The sequence below is a fragment of the Chlorocebus sabaeus genome, chromosome X (assembly GCF_047675955.1).
Source record: "Chlorocebus sabaeus isolate Y175 chromosome X, mChlSab1.0.hap1, whole genome shotgun sequence".
In the NCBI taxonomy this organism is placed as follows: Eukaryota; Metazoa; Chordata; class Mammalia; order Primates; family Cercopithecidae; genus Chlorocebus; species Chlorocebus sabaeus.
Window position 1 is genome coordinate 102,514,823 of NC_132933.1, and position 17,331 is coordinate 102,532,153.

Here is a 17,331-nt window from a genome sequence, read left to right on the forward strand (position 1 = left end):
TTGTGTTGTTGTTGTTGTTGTTTTGAGATGGAGTCTCGCTCTATTGCCCAGGCTGGAGTGCAGTGGTGTGATCTTGGCTTACTGTAATCTCCGCCTCCCGGGTTCAAGCGATTCTCCTGCCTCAGCCTCCTGAGTAGCTGGGATTACACGTGCGTGCCACCACACCTGGCTAATTTTTGTATTTTTAGTAGAGATGGGGGTTTCACCACGTTAGTCAGTCTGGTCTCAAACTCCAGACCTCATGATCCACCTGCCTCAGCCTCCCAAAGTGTTGGGATTACAGGCATGAGCCACCATTCCCAGCCAGTTTTGTTTTTTTTTTTAAATAGAGTTGAAAATATCACAATATCCAGTTTTAAGACTAACTATAAAACTACAGAAATAAAGACAGTGTGATATTGGTGAAGGAAGAGACACAGAGATAAAGGAAACAGAATATTGGTATAGACCCATAAAAACTGTTTTTAGCAAGGTGTAAAAACAATTCCATGAAGAAAGTATAGTTTTTAATTCTAACACATGGTGTTAGAACAATTAGACATTCATATGCAAAAAAAGAACCTTGACCTAAATCTCACACCTTATACAAAAATTAACTAAAAATGGACTATAGATTTAATGTAACATGTAAAACTATAAACCTTTTAGATAAAATATAGGAAAGAAGTCGGGCACAGTAGCTCATGCCTGTAATCCTGGCACTTTGGGAGACCAAGGCAGGTGGATCACCTGAGGTCAGGAGTTTGAGACCAGCCTGGCCAACATGGTGAAACTTCATCTCTACTAAAAATTAAAAAATTAGCTGGGCATGGTGGCAGGCGCCTGTAATCCCAGTTACTTGGAAGGCTAAGGCAGGAGAATCGCTTGAACCTGGGAGGCAGAGGTTGCAGTAAGCTGAGACCATGCCATTGCACTCCAGCCTGGGCAACAAGAGAAAAACTCTGTCTCAAAAATTAAATAAATAAATAAACAAACAAACAAATAAATTTAAATACACACACACACACGAGAGAGAGAATATTCCTGACCTAGGTTTAGGCAAAGAGTTCTTAGAAGCAAGTACAATCCATAAAGAAAGCATTGATAAACTGGACTTTATCAAAATTAAAAACTTTTGCTCTGGGAAAGACACTGGTAAGAGAAAGAAAAATTACAGACTGAGAGAATATACTTATAAATCACATATCCAACAAAGGATTTGTATCCAGAATATGTAAAGAACCCTCATAACTTGACACTAAGGAAATGAACTAACCTATTTATAACTGGGAAAAGACTTGAACAGACATTTCATCAAAGAGGATATATGCATGATAAGTATGGTTGTCAACATTATTAGAACTTAAAGAAATAAAAATTAAAACTATAAGGAGATTCCTCTATATACCTATTAGATGGGTAAAATAAAGTACTAGCAAAACCAAGTGCTGACAAGAATGCAGAGCAACCAGAACTCTCATGCACTGGAGGTGAGAATACAAGATGTACAGCCACTCTGTGGCAATTTCTAATTAAGTTAAACATACACTTATCATACATCCCAACGATCCCACTCCTGTGTGCTGACATTAGAAATTAAAACATATCTTCACATAAAAACCTGTACATTAATGTACAGTTCTTTTCACAGTCATCAAAATCTGGAAACAAACTAAATACGCTTCCACAGGAGAATGGATAAACTGTGATATATCCGAACCACAGAATACCACTCAGCAATAAAAAGAATGAATTAATGATATCTGCAACAACTTGAATAAATCTTAAAGGCATCATACTGAAAGAAGCCAGTCTCATAAGGTTACATATAATGCAAATCATTTATACAATATTCTTGAAAAGGCAAAGATAGGGGGGCGGAGCAAGATGGCTGAATAGGAACAGCTCCAGTCTCCAACTCCCAGCGCCAGCGACACAGAAGACCGGTGATTTCTGCATTTTCAACTGAGGTACTGGGTTCATCTCACTGGGGAGTGCCAGACGATCGGTGCTGGTCAGCTGCTGCAGCCCGACCAGCGAGAGCTGAAGCAAGGCGAGGCATTGCCTCACCTGGGAAGTGCAAGGGGGAAGGGAATCCCTTTTCCTAGCCAGGGGAACTGAGACACACAACACCTGGAAAATCGGGTAACTCCCACCCCAATACTGCGCTTTAAGCAAACAGGCACACCAGGAGATCATATCCCACACCTGGCCGGGAGGGTCCCATACCCACGGAGCCTCCCTCATTGCTAGCACAGCAGTCTGTGATCTACCGGCAAGGCAGCAGCGAGGCTGGGGGAGGGGCGCCTGCCATTGCTGAGGCTTAAGTAGGTAAACAAAGCTGCTGGGAAGCTCGAACTGGGTGGAGCTCACAGCAGCTCAAGGAAACCTGCCTGTCTCTGTAGACTCCACCTCTGGGGACAGGGCACAGTAAACAATAACAAACGCAGCAGAAAGCTCTGCAGACGCAAACGACTCTGTCTGACAGCTTTGAAGACAGCAGTGGATTTCCCAACACGGAGGATGAGATCTGAGAAGGGACAGACTCCCTGCTCAAGTGGGTCCCTGACCCCTGAGTATCCTAACTGGGAGACATCCCCCACTAGGGGCAGTCTGACACCCCACACCTCACAGGGTGGAGTACACCCCTGAGAGGAAGCTTCCAAAGCAAGAATCAGACAGGTACACTCGCTGTTCAGAAATATTCTATCTTCTGCAGCCTCTGCTGCTGATACCCAGGCAAACAGGGTCTGGAGCGGACCTCAAGCAATCTCCAACAGACCTACAGCTGAGGGTCCTGACTGTTAGAAGAAAAACTATCAAACAGGAAGGACACCTACACCAAAACCCCATCAGTACGTCACCATCATCAAAGACCAGAGGCAGATAAAACCACAAAGATGGGGAAAAAGCAGGGCAGAAAAGCTGGAAATTCAAAAAATAAGAGCGCATCTCCCCCGGCAAAGGAGCGCAGCTCATCGCCAGCAACGGATCAAAGCGGATGGAGAATGACTTTGACGAGATGAGAGAAGAAGGCTTCAGTCCATCAAATTTCTCAGAGCTAAAGGAGGAATTACGTACCCAGCGCAAAGAAACTAAAAATCTTGAAAAAAAAGTGGAAGAATTGATGGCTAGAGTAATTAATGCAGAGAAGGTCATAAATGAAATGAAAGAGATGAAAACCATGACACCAGAAATACGTGACAAATGCACAAGCTTCAGTAACCAACTCGATCAACTGGAAGAAAGAGTATCAGCGATTGAGGATCAAATGAATGAAATGAAGCAAGAAGAGAAACCAAAAGAAAAAAGAAGAAAAAGAAATGAACAAAGCCTGCAAGAAGTATGGGATTATGTAAAAAGACCAAATCTACGTCTGATTGGGGTGCCTGAAAGTGAGGGGGAAAATGGAACCAAGTTGGAAAACACTCTTCAGGATATCATCCAGGAGAACTTCCCCAACCTAGTAGGGCAGGCCAACATTCAAATCCAGGAAATACAGACAACACCACAAAGATACTCCTCGAGAAGAGCAACTCCAAGACACATAATTGCCAGATTCACCAAAGTTGAAATGAAGGAAAAAATCTTAAGGGCAGCCAGAGAGAAAGGTCCGGTTACCCACAAAGGGAAGCCCATCAGACTAACAGCAGATCTCTCGGCAGAAACTCTCCAAGCCAGAAGAGAGTGGGGGCCAATATTCAACATTCTTAAAGAAAAGAATTTTAAACCCAGAATTTCATATCCAGCCAAACTAAGTTTCATAAGTGAAGGAGAAATAAAATCCTTTACAGATAAGCAAATGCTTAGAGATTTTGTCACCACTAGGCCTGCCTTACAAGAGACCCTGAAGGAAGCACTAAACATGGAAAGGAACAACTGGTACCAGCCATTGCAAAAACATGCCAAAATGTAAAGACCATCGAGGCTAGGAAGAAACTGCATCAACTAACGAACAAAATAACCAGTTAATATCATAATGGCAGGATCAAGTTCACACATAACAATCTTAACCTTAAATGTAAATGGACTAAATGCTCCAATTAAAAGACACAGACTGGCAAACTGGATAAAGAGTCAAGACCCATCAGTCTGCTGTATTCAGGAGACCCATCTCACACGCAGAGACATACATAGGCTCAAAATAAAGGGATGGAAGAAGATTTACCAAGCAAATGGAGAACAAAAAAAAGCGGGGGTTGCAATCCTAGTCTCTGATAAAACAGACTTTAAACCATCAAAGATCAAAAGAGACAAAGAAGGCCATTACATAATGGTAAAGGGATCAATTCAACAGGAAGAGCTAACTATCCTAAATATATATGCACCCAATACAGGAGCACCCAGATTCATAAAGCAAGTCCTTAGAGACTTACAAAGAGACTTAGACTCCCATACAATAATAATGGGAGACTTCAACACTCCACTGTCAACATTAGACAGATCAACGAGACAGAAAGTTAACAAGGATATCCAGGAATTGAACTCATCTCTGCAGCAAGCAGACCTAATAGACATCTATAGAACTCTCCACCCCAAATCAACAGAATATACATTCTTCTCAGCACCACATCATACTTACTCCAAAATTGACCACGTAATTGGAAGTAAAGCACTCCTCAGCAAATGTACAAGAACAGAAATTATAACAAACTGTCTCTCAGACCACAGTGCAATCAAACTAGAACTCAGGACTAAGAAACTCAATCAAAACCGCTCAACTACATGGAAACTGAACAACCTGCTCCTGAATGACTACTGGGTACATAACGAAATGAAGGCAGAAATAAAGATGTTCTTTGAAACCAATGAGAACAAAGATACAACATACCAGAATCTCTGGTACACATTTAAAGCAGTGTGTAGAGGGAAATTTATAGCACTAAATGCCCACAAGAGAAAGCAGGAAAGATCTAAAATTGACACTCTAACATCGCAATTAAAAGAACTAGAGAAGCAAGAGCAAACACATTCGAAAGCTAGCAGAAGGCAAGAAATAACTAAGATCAGAGCAGAACTGAAGGAGATAGAGACACAAAAAACCCTCCAAAAAATCAATGAATCCAGGAGTTGGTTTTTTGAAAAGATCAACAAAATTGACACACCACTAGCAAGACTAATAAAGAAGAAAAGAGAGAAGAATCAAATTGACGCAATTAAAAATGATAAAGGGGATATCACCACCGACCCCACAGAAATACAAACTACCATCAGAGAATACTATAAACACCTCTATGCAAATACACTGGAAAATCTAGAAGAAATGGATAATTTCCTGGACACTTACACTCTTCCAAGACTAAACCAGGAAGAAGTTGAATCCCTGAATAGACCAATAGCAGGCTCTGAAATTGAGGCAATAATTAATAGCCTACCAACCAAAAAAAGTCCAGGACCAGATGGATTCACAGCTGAATTCTACCAGAGGTACAAGGAGGAGTTGGTACCATTCCTTCTGAAACTATTCCAATCAATAGAAAAAGAGGGAATCCTCCCTAACTCATTTTATGAGGCCAACATCATCCTGATACCAAAGCCTGGCAGAGATACAACAAAAAAAGAGAATTTTAGACCAATATCCCTGATGAACATCGATGCAAAAATCCTCAATAAAATACTGGCAAACCAGATTCAGCAACACATCAAAAAGCTTATCCACCATGATCAAGTAGGCTTCATCCCTGGGATGCAAGGCTGGTTCAACATTCGCAAATCAATAAACATAATCCAGCATATAAACAGAACCAAAGACAAGAACCACATCATTATCTCAATAGATGCAGAAAAGGCTTTTGACAAAATTCAACAGCCCTTCATGCTAAAAACACTCAATAAATTCGGTATTGATGGAACGTACCTCAAAATAATAAGAGCTATTTATGACAAACCCACAGCCAATATCATACTGAATGGGCAAAAACTGGAAAAATTCCCTTTGAAAATTGGCACAAGACAGGGATGCCCTCTCTCACCACTCCTATTCAACATAGTGTTGGAAGTTCTGGCTAGGGCAGTCAGGCAAGAGAAAGAAATCAAGGGGATTCAGTTAGGAAAAGAAGAAGTCAAATTGTCCCTGTTTGCAGATGACATGATTGTATATTTAGAAAACCCCATTGTCTCAGCCCCAAATCTCCTTAAGCTGATCAGCAACTTCAGCAAAGTCTCAGGATACAAAATTAATGTGCAAAAATCACAAGCATTCTTATACACCAGTAACAGACAAACAGAGAGCCAAATCAGGAATGAACTTCCATTCACAATTGCTTCAAAGAGAATAAAATACCTAGGAATCCAACTTACAAGGGATGTCAAGGACCTCTTCAAGGAGAACTACAAACCACTCCTCAGTGAAATAAAAGAGGACACAAACAAATGGAAGAACATACCATGCTCATGGATAGGAAGAATCAATATCGTGAAAATGGCCATACTGCCCAAGGTAATTTATAGATTCAATGCCATCCCCATCAAGCTACCAATGAGCTTCTTCACAGAATTGGAAAAAACTGCTTTGAAGTTCATATGGAACCAAAAAAGAGCCCGCATCTCCAAGACAATCCTAAGTCAAAAGAACAAAGCTGGAGGCATCACGCTACCTGACTTCAAACTATACTACAAGGCTACAGTAACCAAAACAGCATGGTACTGGTACCAAAACAGAGATATAGACCAATGGAACAGAACAGAGTCCTCAGAAATAATACCACACATCTACAGCCATCTGATCTTTGACAAACCTGAGAGAAACAAGAAATGGGGAAAGGATTCCCTATTTAATAAATGGTGCTGGGAAAATTGGCTAGCCATAAGTAGAAAGCTGAAACTGGATCCTTTCCTTACTCCTTATACGAAAATTCATTCAAGATGGATTAGAGACTTAAATGTTAGACCTAATACCATAAAAATCCTAGAGGAAAACCTAGGTAGTACCATTCAGGACATAGGCATGGGCAAAGACTTCATGTCTAAAACACCAAAAGCAACAGCAGCAAAAGCCAAAATTGACAAATGGGATCTAATTAAACTAAAGAGCTTCTGCACAGCAAAAGAAACTACCATCAGAGTGAACAGGCAACCTACAGAATGGGAGAAAATTTTTGCAATCTACTCATCTGACAAAGGGCTAATATCCAGAACCTACAAAGAACTCAAACAAATTTACAAGAGAAAAACAAACAACCCCATCAAAAAGTGGGCAAAGGATATGAACAGACATTTCTCAAAAGAAGACATTCATACAGCCAACAGACACATGAAAAAATGCTCATCATCACTGGCCATCAGAGAAATGCAAATCAAAACCACAATGAGATACCATCTCACACCAGTTAGAATGGCAATCATTCAAAAGTCAGGAAACAACAGGTGCTGGAGAGGATGTGGAGAAATAGGAACACTTTTACACTGTTGGTGGGATTGTAAACTAGTTCAACCATTATGGAAAACAGTATGGCGATTCCTCAAGGATCTAGAACTAGATGTACCATATGACCCAGCCATCCCATTACTGGGTATATACCCAAAGGATTATAAATTATGCTGCTATAAAGACACATGCACACGTATGTTTATTGCAGCACTATTCACAATAGCAAAGACTTGGAGTCAACCCAAATGTCCATCAGTGACAGACTGGATTAAGAAAATGTGGCACATATACACCATGGAATACTATGCAGCCATAAAAAAGGATGAGTTTGTGTCCTTTGTAGGGACATGGATGCAGCTGGAAACCATCATTCTTAGCAAACTATTACAAGAACAGAAAACCAAACACTGCATGTTCTCACTCATAGGTGGGAACTGAACAATGAGATCACTTGGACTCGGGAAGGGGAACATCACACACCGGGGCCTATCATGGGGAGCGGGGAGGGGGGAGGGATTGCATTGGGAGTTATACCTGATGTAAATGACGAGTTGATGGGTGCAGCACAGCAACATGGCAGAAGTATACATATGTAACAAACCTGCACGTTATGCACATGTACCCTACAACTTAAAGTATAATAATAATAAATAAATTAAAAAAAAAAAAAAAGAAAAAGAAAAGGCAAAGATAGAGAATAGATCAGTGGTTTCCAGAAGTTAGGGGTGGGAGGTGGGTGTGACTCTAAACAGATAACATAAGGAAATTTTTATGGCATGATCAAACTGTTCTATTTCCTAATCCTAGTGGTGGTTACGCAAATCTATACATATGCTAAAAATTAATAGAACTGTCACACTCTTCAGTATTAATCCCAGAGAAATAAAAACTATATTCACAAAAAACCTGTATTCAAATATTCATAGTAATTTTATCCTTAATAGTCAAAAACTAGTAACAACCCGAAAGTCCTTCAGTAGGTGAATGGTTAAACATACCATGTGTATTAGTCCATTTTCATACTTCTATGAAGAAATATCTGAGACTGGGTAATTTATAAAGAAAAAGAGGTTTAATGGACTCACAGCTCCACACGGCTGTGGAGGCCTCACAATCATGGCAAAAGGTGATGGAGCAGCAAAGGCACATCTTACATGGTGGCAGGCAAGAGTGTGTGTGCTGGAGAACTGCCTTTTATAAAACCATCTGATCTCGTGAGACATATCCACTATCACAAGAACAACATGGGAAAAACCCGCCCCCATGATACACTTACCTCCCACTGGGTCCCTCCCACAACACATGGGGATTATGGGAGCTATAATTCAAGATAAGGTTTGGGTGCGGACACAGCCAAACCATATTACCATGGTACATCTGTACCATGGAATACTACTTAGCAACAAAAAGGAATGAACTATTCATACACACAACTTGGATGGATCTCAGGGGAATTATAGTGAGTAGTAAACATCAAGCTCAAAAAGCTATACACTGTATGATTCCATTTATATAACATTCATGAAATGACATAGAAATGGAAAACAAATAATTTGTCAGGGACAGGAAGGAGAGGGAAGGGAGATAGTTGTGGCTAACAAAATGTGGCATGAGGGATCCTTGTGGCGACGGAACAGTTCTGTACCTTAACTATGGTAGTGATTACAAAATTAACACGTGAAGAAAATAAACTAAATATTTATTTACACATGTGATCAAATAGACTATACACACCCCCAAATGAGTGCATGTAAAATTGCAGAAATCTAAACAAGGTCTGTGGATTATAACAAAGTCCATTTCCTGACCATGACACTATACTATAGTTATGTCAGATGTCATCTTCGGGATAAACTAGGGTGAAGGGTATACAAGCTCTCTTTGTCCTTTTTTTTCAATTTCTTATGAATCCATTATTTCAAAACAAATGTTAAAATTTTATGGAACTGTATATCCAAAAAGTCATTTTTGTTATTTGGTTATTTTAAAATAAAATACCCAAAGAGTTATAAAAGTACTACATATAACTACAGTTATGAAAACAATATGGTATTTTCTAGAACTGAGATTCTCTTTCAAGGGTATACATTAACATAACTTGTGGAGCTTTATAAAAATATGTGTGCCTGGGCCACATCCCCACAATTCTGATTGGATAAGTCCGGGATAGGACCTGGGCATCTGATTCTGAGGTGCACCCCTAATGGATAACCACTGTTTAAGATGGGGAGATAATATATGCAAACAAATGAGAACAGCAGTTTAGGGTTGTGGGATCACAGGTAATTATAATTTCTTTTTGCTATAATGTACATTTTTATGCAATAACAAAAACTTTAAATAAAAAACATTTAGTTTATCATTCCAGCTGGCAGAGATATTTTTTCTCTGTAAGCCGTTTATTTCCTATCCCTACTCCTAGTTTCATGCCATCCAGGAATTTAATGAATACATCTTCTCTGTTCTCATTTACATCACTAATGAGAATGTTAAGCAGAATACAATCCAATGGCAGTCACTAGAAATTTCTTTCCAGCTTGGCAACGATAAGCAATCTTTGGGTTCTATTTCACTTATTTAAGATCTACCCAAATTTTACTCTTATCTGATTTACTGTTCTCTACCATTTTCATAAGACGAGAGACATTTTCATGCTTTTCTGATGTTCATATATACTGTGTCCACCACAATTCCTTGGTCTGTCACTCCAAAATGAGCCTGAACCACTCCTCTGATACTTAACAAAGGATATAAAACTATATTGTCTTTTCTTCCTAATTACATACTAAGACTGCTGGGCATAGACTGACCATGCTGTATGTTTCCTTGCAAACTACATAGCAATTCTCTCAATTCCATTCATTCAACAAATACTTACTGAACCCCCACTATATGCTATGTACTACTCTGGGCTCTCCTTCCTTAGTATAAAATAATAACTAAGTATTCATAGCAGTATTCCCTCAATGTCTAACCTTGGACAAACAGCTACCTGCGATGTCCTGTGCCACACTGTACTTCCTATTATCCATTCCACCCAAAGCTTGAAAGACTTTGTCATCGACTCCAATCCAAATCACTAGATATACTTTTATAAGACTTTAAGAATGATAAAACGACCATACCGTCACTGCCTTTTCTAGAAACAGTCTCTCCTTACAATTAGTTCTCACAGTATTTTATTTGAAACACTCTTAGAGTACTTAGTATATTCTACTTTCTATTATACTAATTTGTCAGCATATCTTATCTTGCCTCTTAAATCATGAGCTCCTTGAGGGCAGGAACCACGGCTTATTCAACTCTATAGACCCAGTACATTTTTACCATGCTTCTGGCCTGACAGCCCTGAATGAGAAAGAGAACAGCAGCTCCTTAAAGCAGGAGTTGTCAGGCTTACCTGCACCTCCACCAACCAGTCCACAAGAATGGCCCTCATGTCACTGGTGATTTCAATCTGCTCGTTCATGTAATCTGTAAGTATAAACTGTTCCTGGCATCGATGAGAAAGAAATGTTAATAAATAAACTCTTCTTGTAGTTCAAAATTGTAACTTAACAATTAACTTCTCCCTCATAGTTCTAACTCCTTATTTTCAACTGGTATCAGATAGGGGCAGATCAAAGTATCCTTTTCCAGGCAAGTTGCAGTTATCCTTTGGGAAATAGACACATGTGATATTCAAGTGTCAGAGTGGATATTGAAGAATCCAGGGGGAATAAGGGCAGAAACATACCTATAGCTGTAGACAAATGCCAAAAAGGTTCTGCCCCTTCTTTGCAATTCAGTCTAAAGCACAATACCATGTTATGCAGAACAGCACTTCTCAAACTTTAACATACATATGCGCTACTTGGGGATCATGTAAAACTTCAGATTTTGATTTAGAAGGTCTGGGATGGGGCTAGGTATCTGCATTTCTAACAAGATCTCAAGTGAAACTGATACTGCTGAACCAAGGCTCACACTTTTATTATAACAAAAATGTCCCTTACTTAGGTATGCCAGAAAAAGTGTGGGCTTTGGAGTCAATCAATTGCACTCTCTCTATAAAGAGGATAGGTGGATCTGTAGGTGGGTTTCCATCCACCCACCCTCTTATACATGACATGCTAAAAATTCTACTTGGTAGATAATCTTGGTCCCATCTATTCTGTTGAGAGAGATAGAAGAAACTTTGGAACTGATGAATATTAGTGGTAAAGGAGACTGGCAGATTTCAAAGGAGAAAGAAAATTTCACCAGTTTGGAGAGATGAAACAAAGAATACGATTTTGCATACAATGCCAGAAACATGCATAGGGAAGGAAAAAGATCTCTAAGAACAGCCACTCAGAAATTACTTGACCATTTTTATGTCTAAGACTGTCTTCTTAGCAATTAGATGTACAGGATTATGGTCTTCAAGGTAATCAGATTTTAGCTCATATCCCAGCTCTACCATATACCACTTACATGACTCTGGGCAGTTTCCTCTATCTGTAAGAGGGAGATAATAATGCCTATCATCATGAAGTCACTGAGAGAATTAAGATAATATCTACAAATCTGTTAGTACAATATCCAACTCACAGAAAGCTACTAATATGTTAGTTGTTGCTATTATTTTTATCATCATTATTACCAACCCTTTCAACTTGCATACTGAAGGATGGAATGATGAGGAAATGAAAACTAGAAATCATTGCCCACCCCCAAATGCAAGAAACCTACATACCTCTCTCTCCTTCATGTAACTGAAGATTTCCTTGGCATACATTGGGTTGAAACTTGGATCTCTGCTGTCCTCATCAATATCTTCCCATGGGGTTATCTGCTTAGAAATCACCAAAAAGATATATTATGAGGAGAATTATTCCAAGGAAGACTTAGCACATACATATCAAGGATTACTCCTTTCTCTCCACTGTCTTCTTCTGTTAAGGTGTCTCAAGCCTTGTATATGTTGGGCCACAACACAGTACTCCTTGGCCGTGCAATCCTCATATGGTCCAGTGATCAAGAAATGCCTAGTCTTTGTTGTATATACCTTCGCTGCCCTCGGAACAAGGGACCCTTTTTATAGGTAAGCTCAAGATTCTCCAAGATGGACATTCTTATTTTATTATTTCAGCTGTGTTACCCGTCTTCTTAGGTCCCTAATTATGTCAATGCTTTGATCTGGCCCAATTCATTTTGGTAGTCTTTTCCTCCCTTCTATACCTTTACCCAGGTTGTTTTGCTACAAAAAGGACATTTCTCCTCCTGCTTGCTAAATATCATCCCTTCATTATTCAAATTTACAATGTAAAGACCACCTTTCTTGGGAGATGCTCCTATGAACTTTGCCCATTTTTTTTAACCAAAGCCCATTGTGATGCAAATTACAATTACTAAGAAAGGCAATTTCCTGAATGAAATTACCTGGCCACTACTGCAAAGCCCAAGTATACAGCACAGTAGTCCAGACCCTTGTGGTATTACTGGAATAAATACTTTCTGATTGCTTAGATCTATCACTGTGCCAATCAGGAAGTCAAGAGATTCTACAAGGCCAACTTGATTTAAGAGAAAAATGCCAAAGAACCTGGGAAATATATTCCATATCATGGGTAACCTCAGGCTATAAACGGTGAGAAGAGATGATTCTGCATCACGTATCATTAAATAAAACCAGAAGTAAACCCAAGAAATATCACCTTCTCACTAGGTAGAAGGATACTCTCAATAACTTACTGTATATGGCTCAACTGCTTAGGAAGGCAAAAAAACAAAACAAACAAACAAAAAAAAAACACTTTGCTAGCAGCCACGTCCAGGATATCAAAGAACACTTTATCTAATTTAAGAAGAAAGAGAGATGAATACCTCCTTTGGTGGTCCCTTGGCCTGTGGTGAGAAAGGTTTATCAGAAGCAAATTCACATGCACTGGACTCGGTGGTGGTACTGGACTTGCCCACGCTGGTCATGGTAGCAATGCTGAACTTGCCTGTTATGGATTCAGGGCTGGTGCTAGACACATATGGGCTGGTTCCAACTTGGGGGATCAAGAATGTTTCCAGAAAGGTGTCTTCCTTGCAGGTGGGACTCTTTTGTAAGGCCAATGGCTCCTTGAAAGACAACTCCTTCCCAGTGGTGGGTTTTTCATTCAGAGTTATCATATCTTCGAAGAGGAATGCCTCGTTGATGGTACCAGATTTGCCCATGCTGGTCACGGTAGCAATGCTGGACTTGCCTGTTATGGATTCAGGGGCAGTGCCAGACACATTTGGGCTGGTTCCAACTTGGGGAATCAAGAATGTTTTGAGAAAGGTGTCTTCCTTGTAGGTGGGACTCTCTAGTAAGGCTAATGGCTCCCTGAAGGACAACTCCTTCCTAGTGGTGGGTTTCTCATTCAGAGCTATCATATCTTCTAAGAGGAATGCCTCATTGATGGTAGACATCTGCAAGGCTAATGGCTTTTTGAGGAGGGTCTCCTTCTCAATGCTGGGCTTCTCCTGCAAGTCCAAAGACTCTTTGAAGATGGTCTCCTTCTCAGTGCTGGGCTTCTCCCACAAAGCCGAGTGTTGCTTAAAGAGGGCCTCTTGCTCAATGCTGGGCTTCTCCTGCAAGGTCAAAGTTTCCTTAAAGTGAGCTTCTTTGTCAACAGTGGGCTCCTCGAGGACAGCCTCCTTCTCAATGCTGGGCTCCTCTTGCATGGCCAAAAGCTTCGTGAAGAGGGTTTCCCCCTCCTCAATGCTGGGATATCCCTCCAAGGCCAGTGGCTGCTTAATAAGGAACTCCTCTTCACTGATGTTCTCATTCAAAGCCAACTGCTTCTTCAAGAGGAACACTTCTCCCTGAGCAGTGGACTGCTCCTTTAAAGATAATTGCGTCTCTATGTTTGTGGCTGCCTCAGCAGAAAGCTCCTTCTTCAGAACCAATAGCTTATTGATAAAGGACTCTTCTTCCGTGGTGCTTTTCTCCTGCAAGGCCAACAGCTTCTTCAAGGAATCCTCTTTGGTATTAGTCTTCTCTTGCAAGACCAAAGCCTTCTGGAAGAGGGACTCACTTTTGTTGGTATGCTTAACATGCAATGAAAATAGTTCCTGAGAGAATTCCTCCTCAGTGGTAGTCTTCTCCTGGATGGCCAATGACTCTTTTGAGAGGGACACTTCCTGCAAGGTGGTGTGCTTCTCTTTCAATGCAGATGGTTCCTGGAAGAGGAACTTTTCTTCAGTTGTAGATTTCATCGTAAAGGGCAACAGCTTCTTATAGAGTGACTCCTCCTTGGAAATGATCTTCTGCAAGACCAGTGGCTTCTTTAAGTGGGACATCTTCCCCTGAGTAATTTTCTTTTTCCGTACAGACAATGATGTCTTGGTAAGTACTGTCTCCTCAGCTGTAGGGTTCTTCCTAAATGACACTGGCTCCATAAAGAAAGATTTCTTATCTTCACCAGTCATATCCTGAAAGTCCAACAGTTCTGGACAGATGGACATCATCGCTTGTATGGTACACTTTTTCTTTAAAGACACTTTTTCTTCTTTAAAGGACAGTGGCTCCTTAATAAGTGACTTCTCTCCAGAGGTGGTCTGTAATACTAGTGGTTTCTTCAAGTGGGACATTGTCCCCTGAGTGGTGTGCTTCCTCTTTAAAATTAAAGGCTTCTTGGTAGAGGGTGCCTCCTCAATGGTACACTTCTTTGTAAAAGCCAAAGTCTCATCAAAAAGTGACTCTTCGGTTGGAGACTTTAGCAAGGATGAGGGCTCCTTTAAGATGGAAACCTCCTCCTGAGTGATGTGCTTCTCTTGCAATGCAGATGGTTCCTCGGAAAAGGACTCCTTCTCAGTAGATGGCTTTTCTTTAATGGACAATGGCTTTGTAATGAGCGACTTCTCTCCAGAGGTGATCGCCTGCAATATTAATGGCTTCAGGCAGGACCTCTTCCCCTCAGTCATGCGCTGCTCCTTTAATATTAATGGCATCATGATTGCCTCCTCAGTGCTAGGCTTCTTCTTAAAGGCTAATGGCTCCTTAACAAGGGAATCCTCTTTAAAGTTGGTCTTCTGCAAGGTCAATGATTTCTTCAAGATGGACATCTCAGGCTCAGTGGTGCACTTCTCTTGAAATACAGATAGCTCTTGGAAAAGGGTCGCCTTCTCAGTGGTAGGCTTCTTCTTAAAGGACAATGGCTTCTTAATGGAGGACATCGCTCCGGAGATGGTTGTCTGCAATACTGGTGGCTTCTTAAAGTGGCACATCTTCCCATAAATGGTACATTTCTTCTTTAAAGATGATAGCTTATGGATTGGGATTGACTCCTCAGTTTTAGACTTCTTAAAACTCATTGACTCCATAAAGAAGAAATCCTCTTCAGTATTGACATCCTGCAAAGCCAACAACTCTTCCTGGCAGGACTGCTTCCCCTGACTTGCACACATCTTCTTCTTTAAGGATAATGTCTTCTTGGTGATGGCTGCCTCCTCAGTTTTATGTGTCTTCTTAAAAGTCATTGGCTCTATAACAAACTCATCATCACAGCCACTCTCCTCCTGCAGGGGCTGTGGCTTTTCCAATAGGGACAACTCCCCATGATTTGAGCACTTCTTTAAAGATAATGACTTATTGATAAGGGTTTTATCCTCAATAGTGGGTTCCTCTTTTAAAACTAATGGCTTTCTGAAGAGAGATGCCTCCTCAGTGTTGGGTGTTTTGGAGGTGATGGATATGTCTGGAATGTGTGGTTTCTCCACAATGTTTGGTACCATGGTAGTAGAGGCTACTACTGGTGTGACTTCCAGCTTATGCCTGTGAAGGAAACAATGTCTGGGTAAGAAAAATGTAGTTCCTAGAGTCCTCACCTACCATTTCCTTTTGTTGCTATATTTACTAAAGGTATGAAAGGGGAAGAGGCTTCAATCCCATAAGACAGATTAGAGGGACAAAATCAATAGGTACCATGGTGAATCAACTTAAGTAGTACACTGTATAGTTTCTATGGCCTAGATCCCTACACTTTTCTATAATTTTTCCATTGAAATTCATGTTACGCTTTCCTATATATGCTTCATTACCTTACATACAAAGGTTTTTATTATAATACTTATCACATTGTATGAGTTATCTGTTCATACATCAGTCTCCTTCACTAGCTGCATTTGTCTTTGTCTATCAACCCAAGGCATCTGGTAAACTTCAGGTTGAAATTAACATTGTTTGAAGGCTAATGAGAGAGGTGGGCTGATAATTAACATTGGTAGTATCTAACTACATTCCCCTCACCCTAGGCTATTAAGAAGATGCTTTCCCAATGGAGGTAATAAAAAGCTCAAAATAGAAACTTGTCACATGTGTCAGATGCAAAGCTTTGTTTTGAATAGGATTGTATATTCAATTAGAGTGATGAATCTAGTGAAACCAAATCACAGGAAGACTAAAGATCAGAATAAGGAGAGAGAGAATTTCAGGCAGATATAATCACCAGTCTCAGCAGGAGTAAACACCTTCAAAAGACCAGATATGATATGATTTAGTTCAATATGAAATATGCAGAATGGACATATCCATAGAGGTATATCCATAGCAGAAAGTAGACTAGTGGTTTCCTGAAGTTGGGACAGTGGTAGGAGTAGAAAGGGGGATTGGGAAGGGAAAGGAACTCCTAATAGGTATGGATTTAGTGGACGGAGGGCATTGAAAAAGTTCTAAAATTAGACAGTGGTGATAGTTGTACAAATCTAGGAACATAATGAAAACCAACTGATTTGTTAAGAAAAAAAAAGTGCTTCAAAAGGTTCTGCTTGACCAGATAGAGTCCAGGTCTCTCCTGATAACTTTTAGAGATCTTTAGATAGTCTAGCTATGGTAAGAACATGCACTCTGGAGCTAGACTGCCTGGATTCAAATCCTGGCTCCTCCACTTACTGACTGGGTGACCTTGGGCAAGTTAACTCTCTGTACTTCAGTTTTTTTCACCTATAAAATGGGGATCATACTGTCTCCTTCGTAGGCTTCTTGTGAA

At 40.3% G+C, this 17,331-nt stretch overlaps 1 protein-coding gene across 2 annotated transcripts in view; it reads right to left on the reverse strand.

The window, feature by feature from the left end:
- Positions 1 to 17,331, reverse strand: part of CCNB3 (cyclin B3) — an 89,062-nt gene that overhangs the window by 34,226 nt on the left and 37,505 nt on the right. The window contains exons 6-8 of one of the 2 annotated variants that reach the window (XM_007991726.3): positions 13,196 to 16,118; positions 12,066 to 12,164; positions 10,749 to 10,841 (exon numbers count right to left, since the gene is read on the reverse strand). In XM_007991726.3, the coding sequence (XP_007989917.1) occupies positions 10,749 to 10,841; positions 12,066 to 12,164; positions 13,196 to 16,118 (3,115 nt within the window). The remainder of the gene's footprint in view (positions 1 to 10,748; positions 10,842 to 12,065; positions 12,165 to 13,195; positions 16,119 to 17,331) is intronic. The other variant, XM_007991729.3, reaches the window with a different exon arrangement.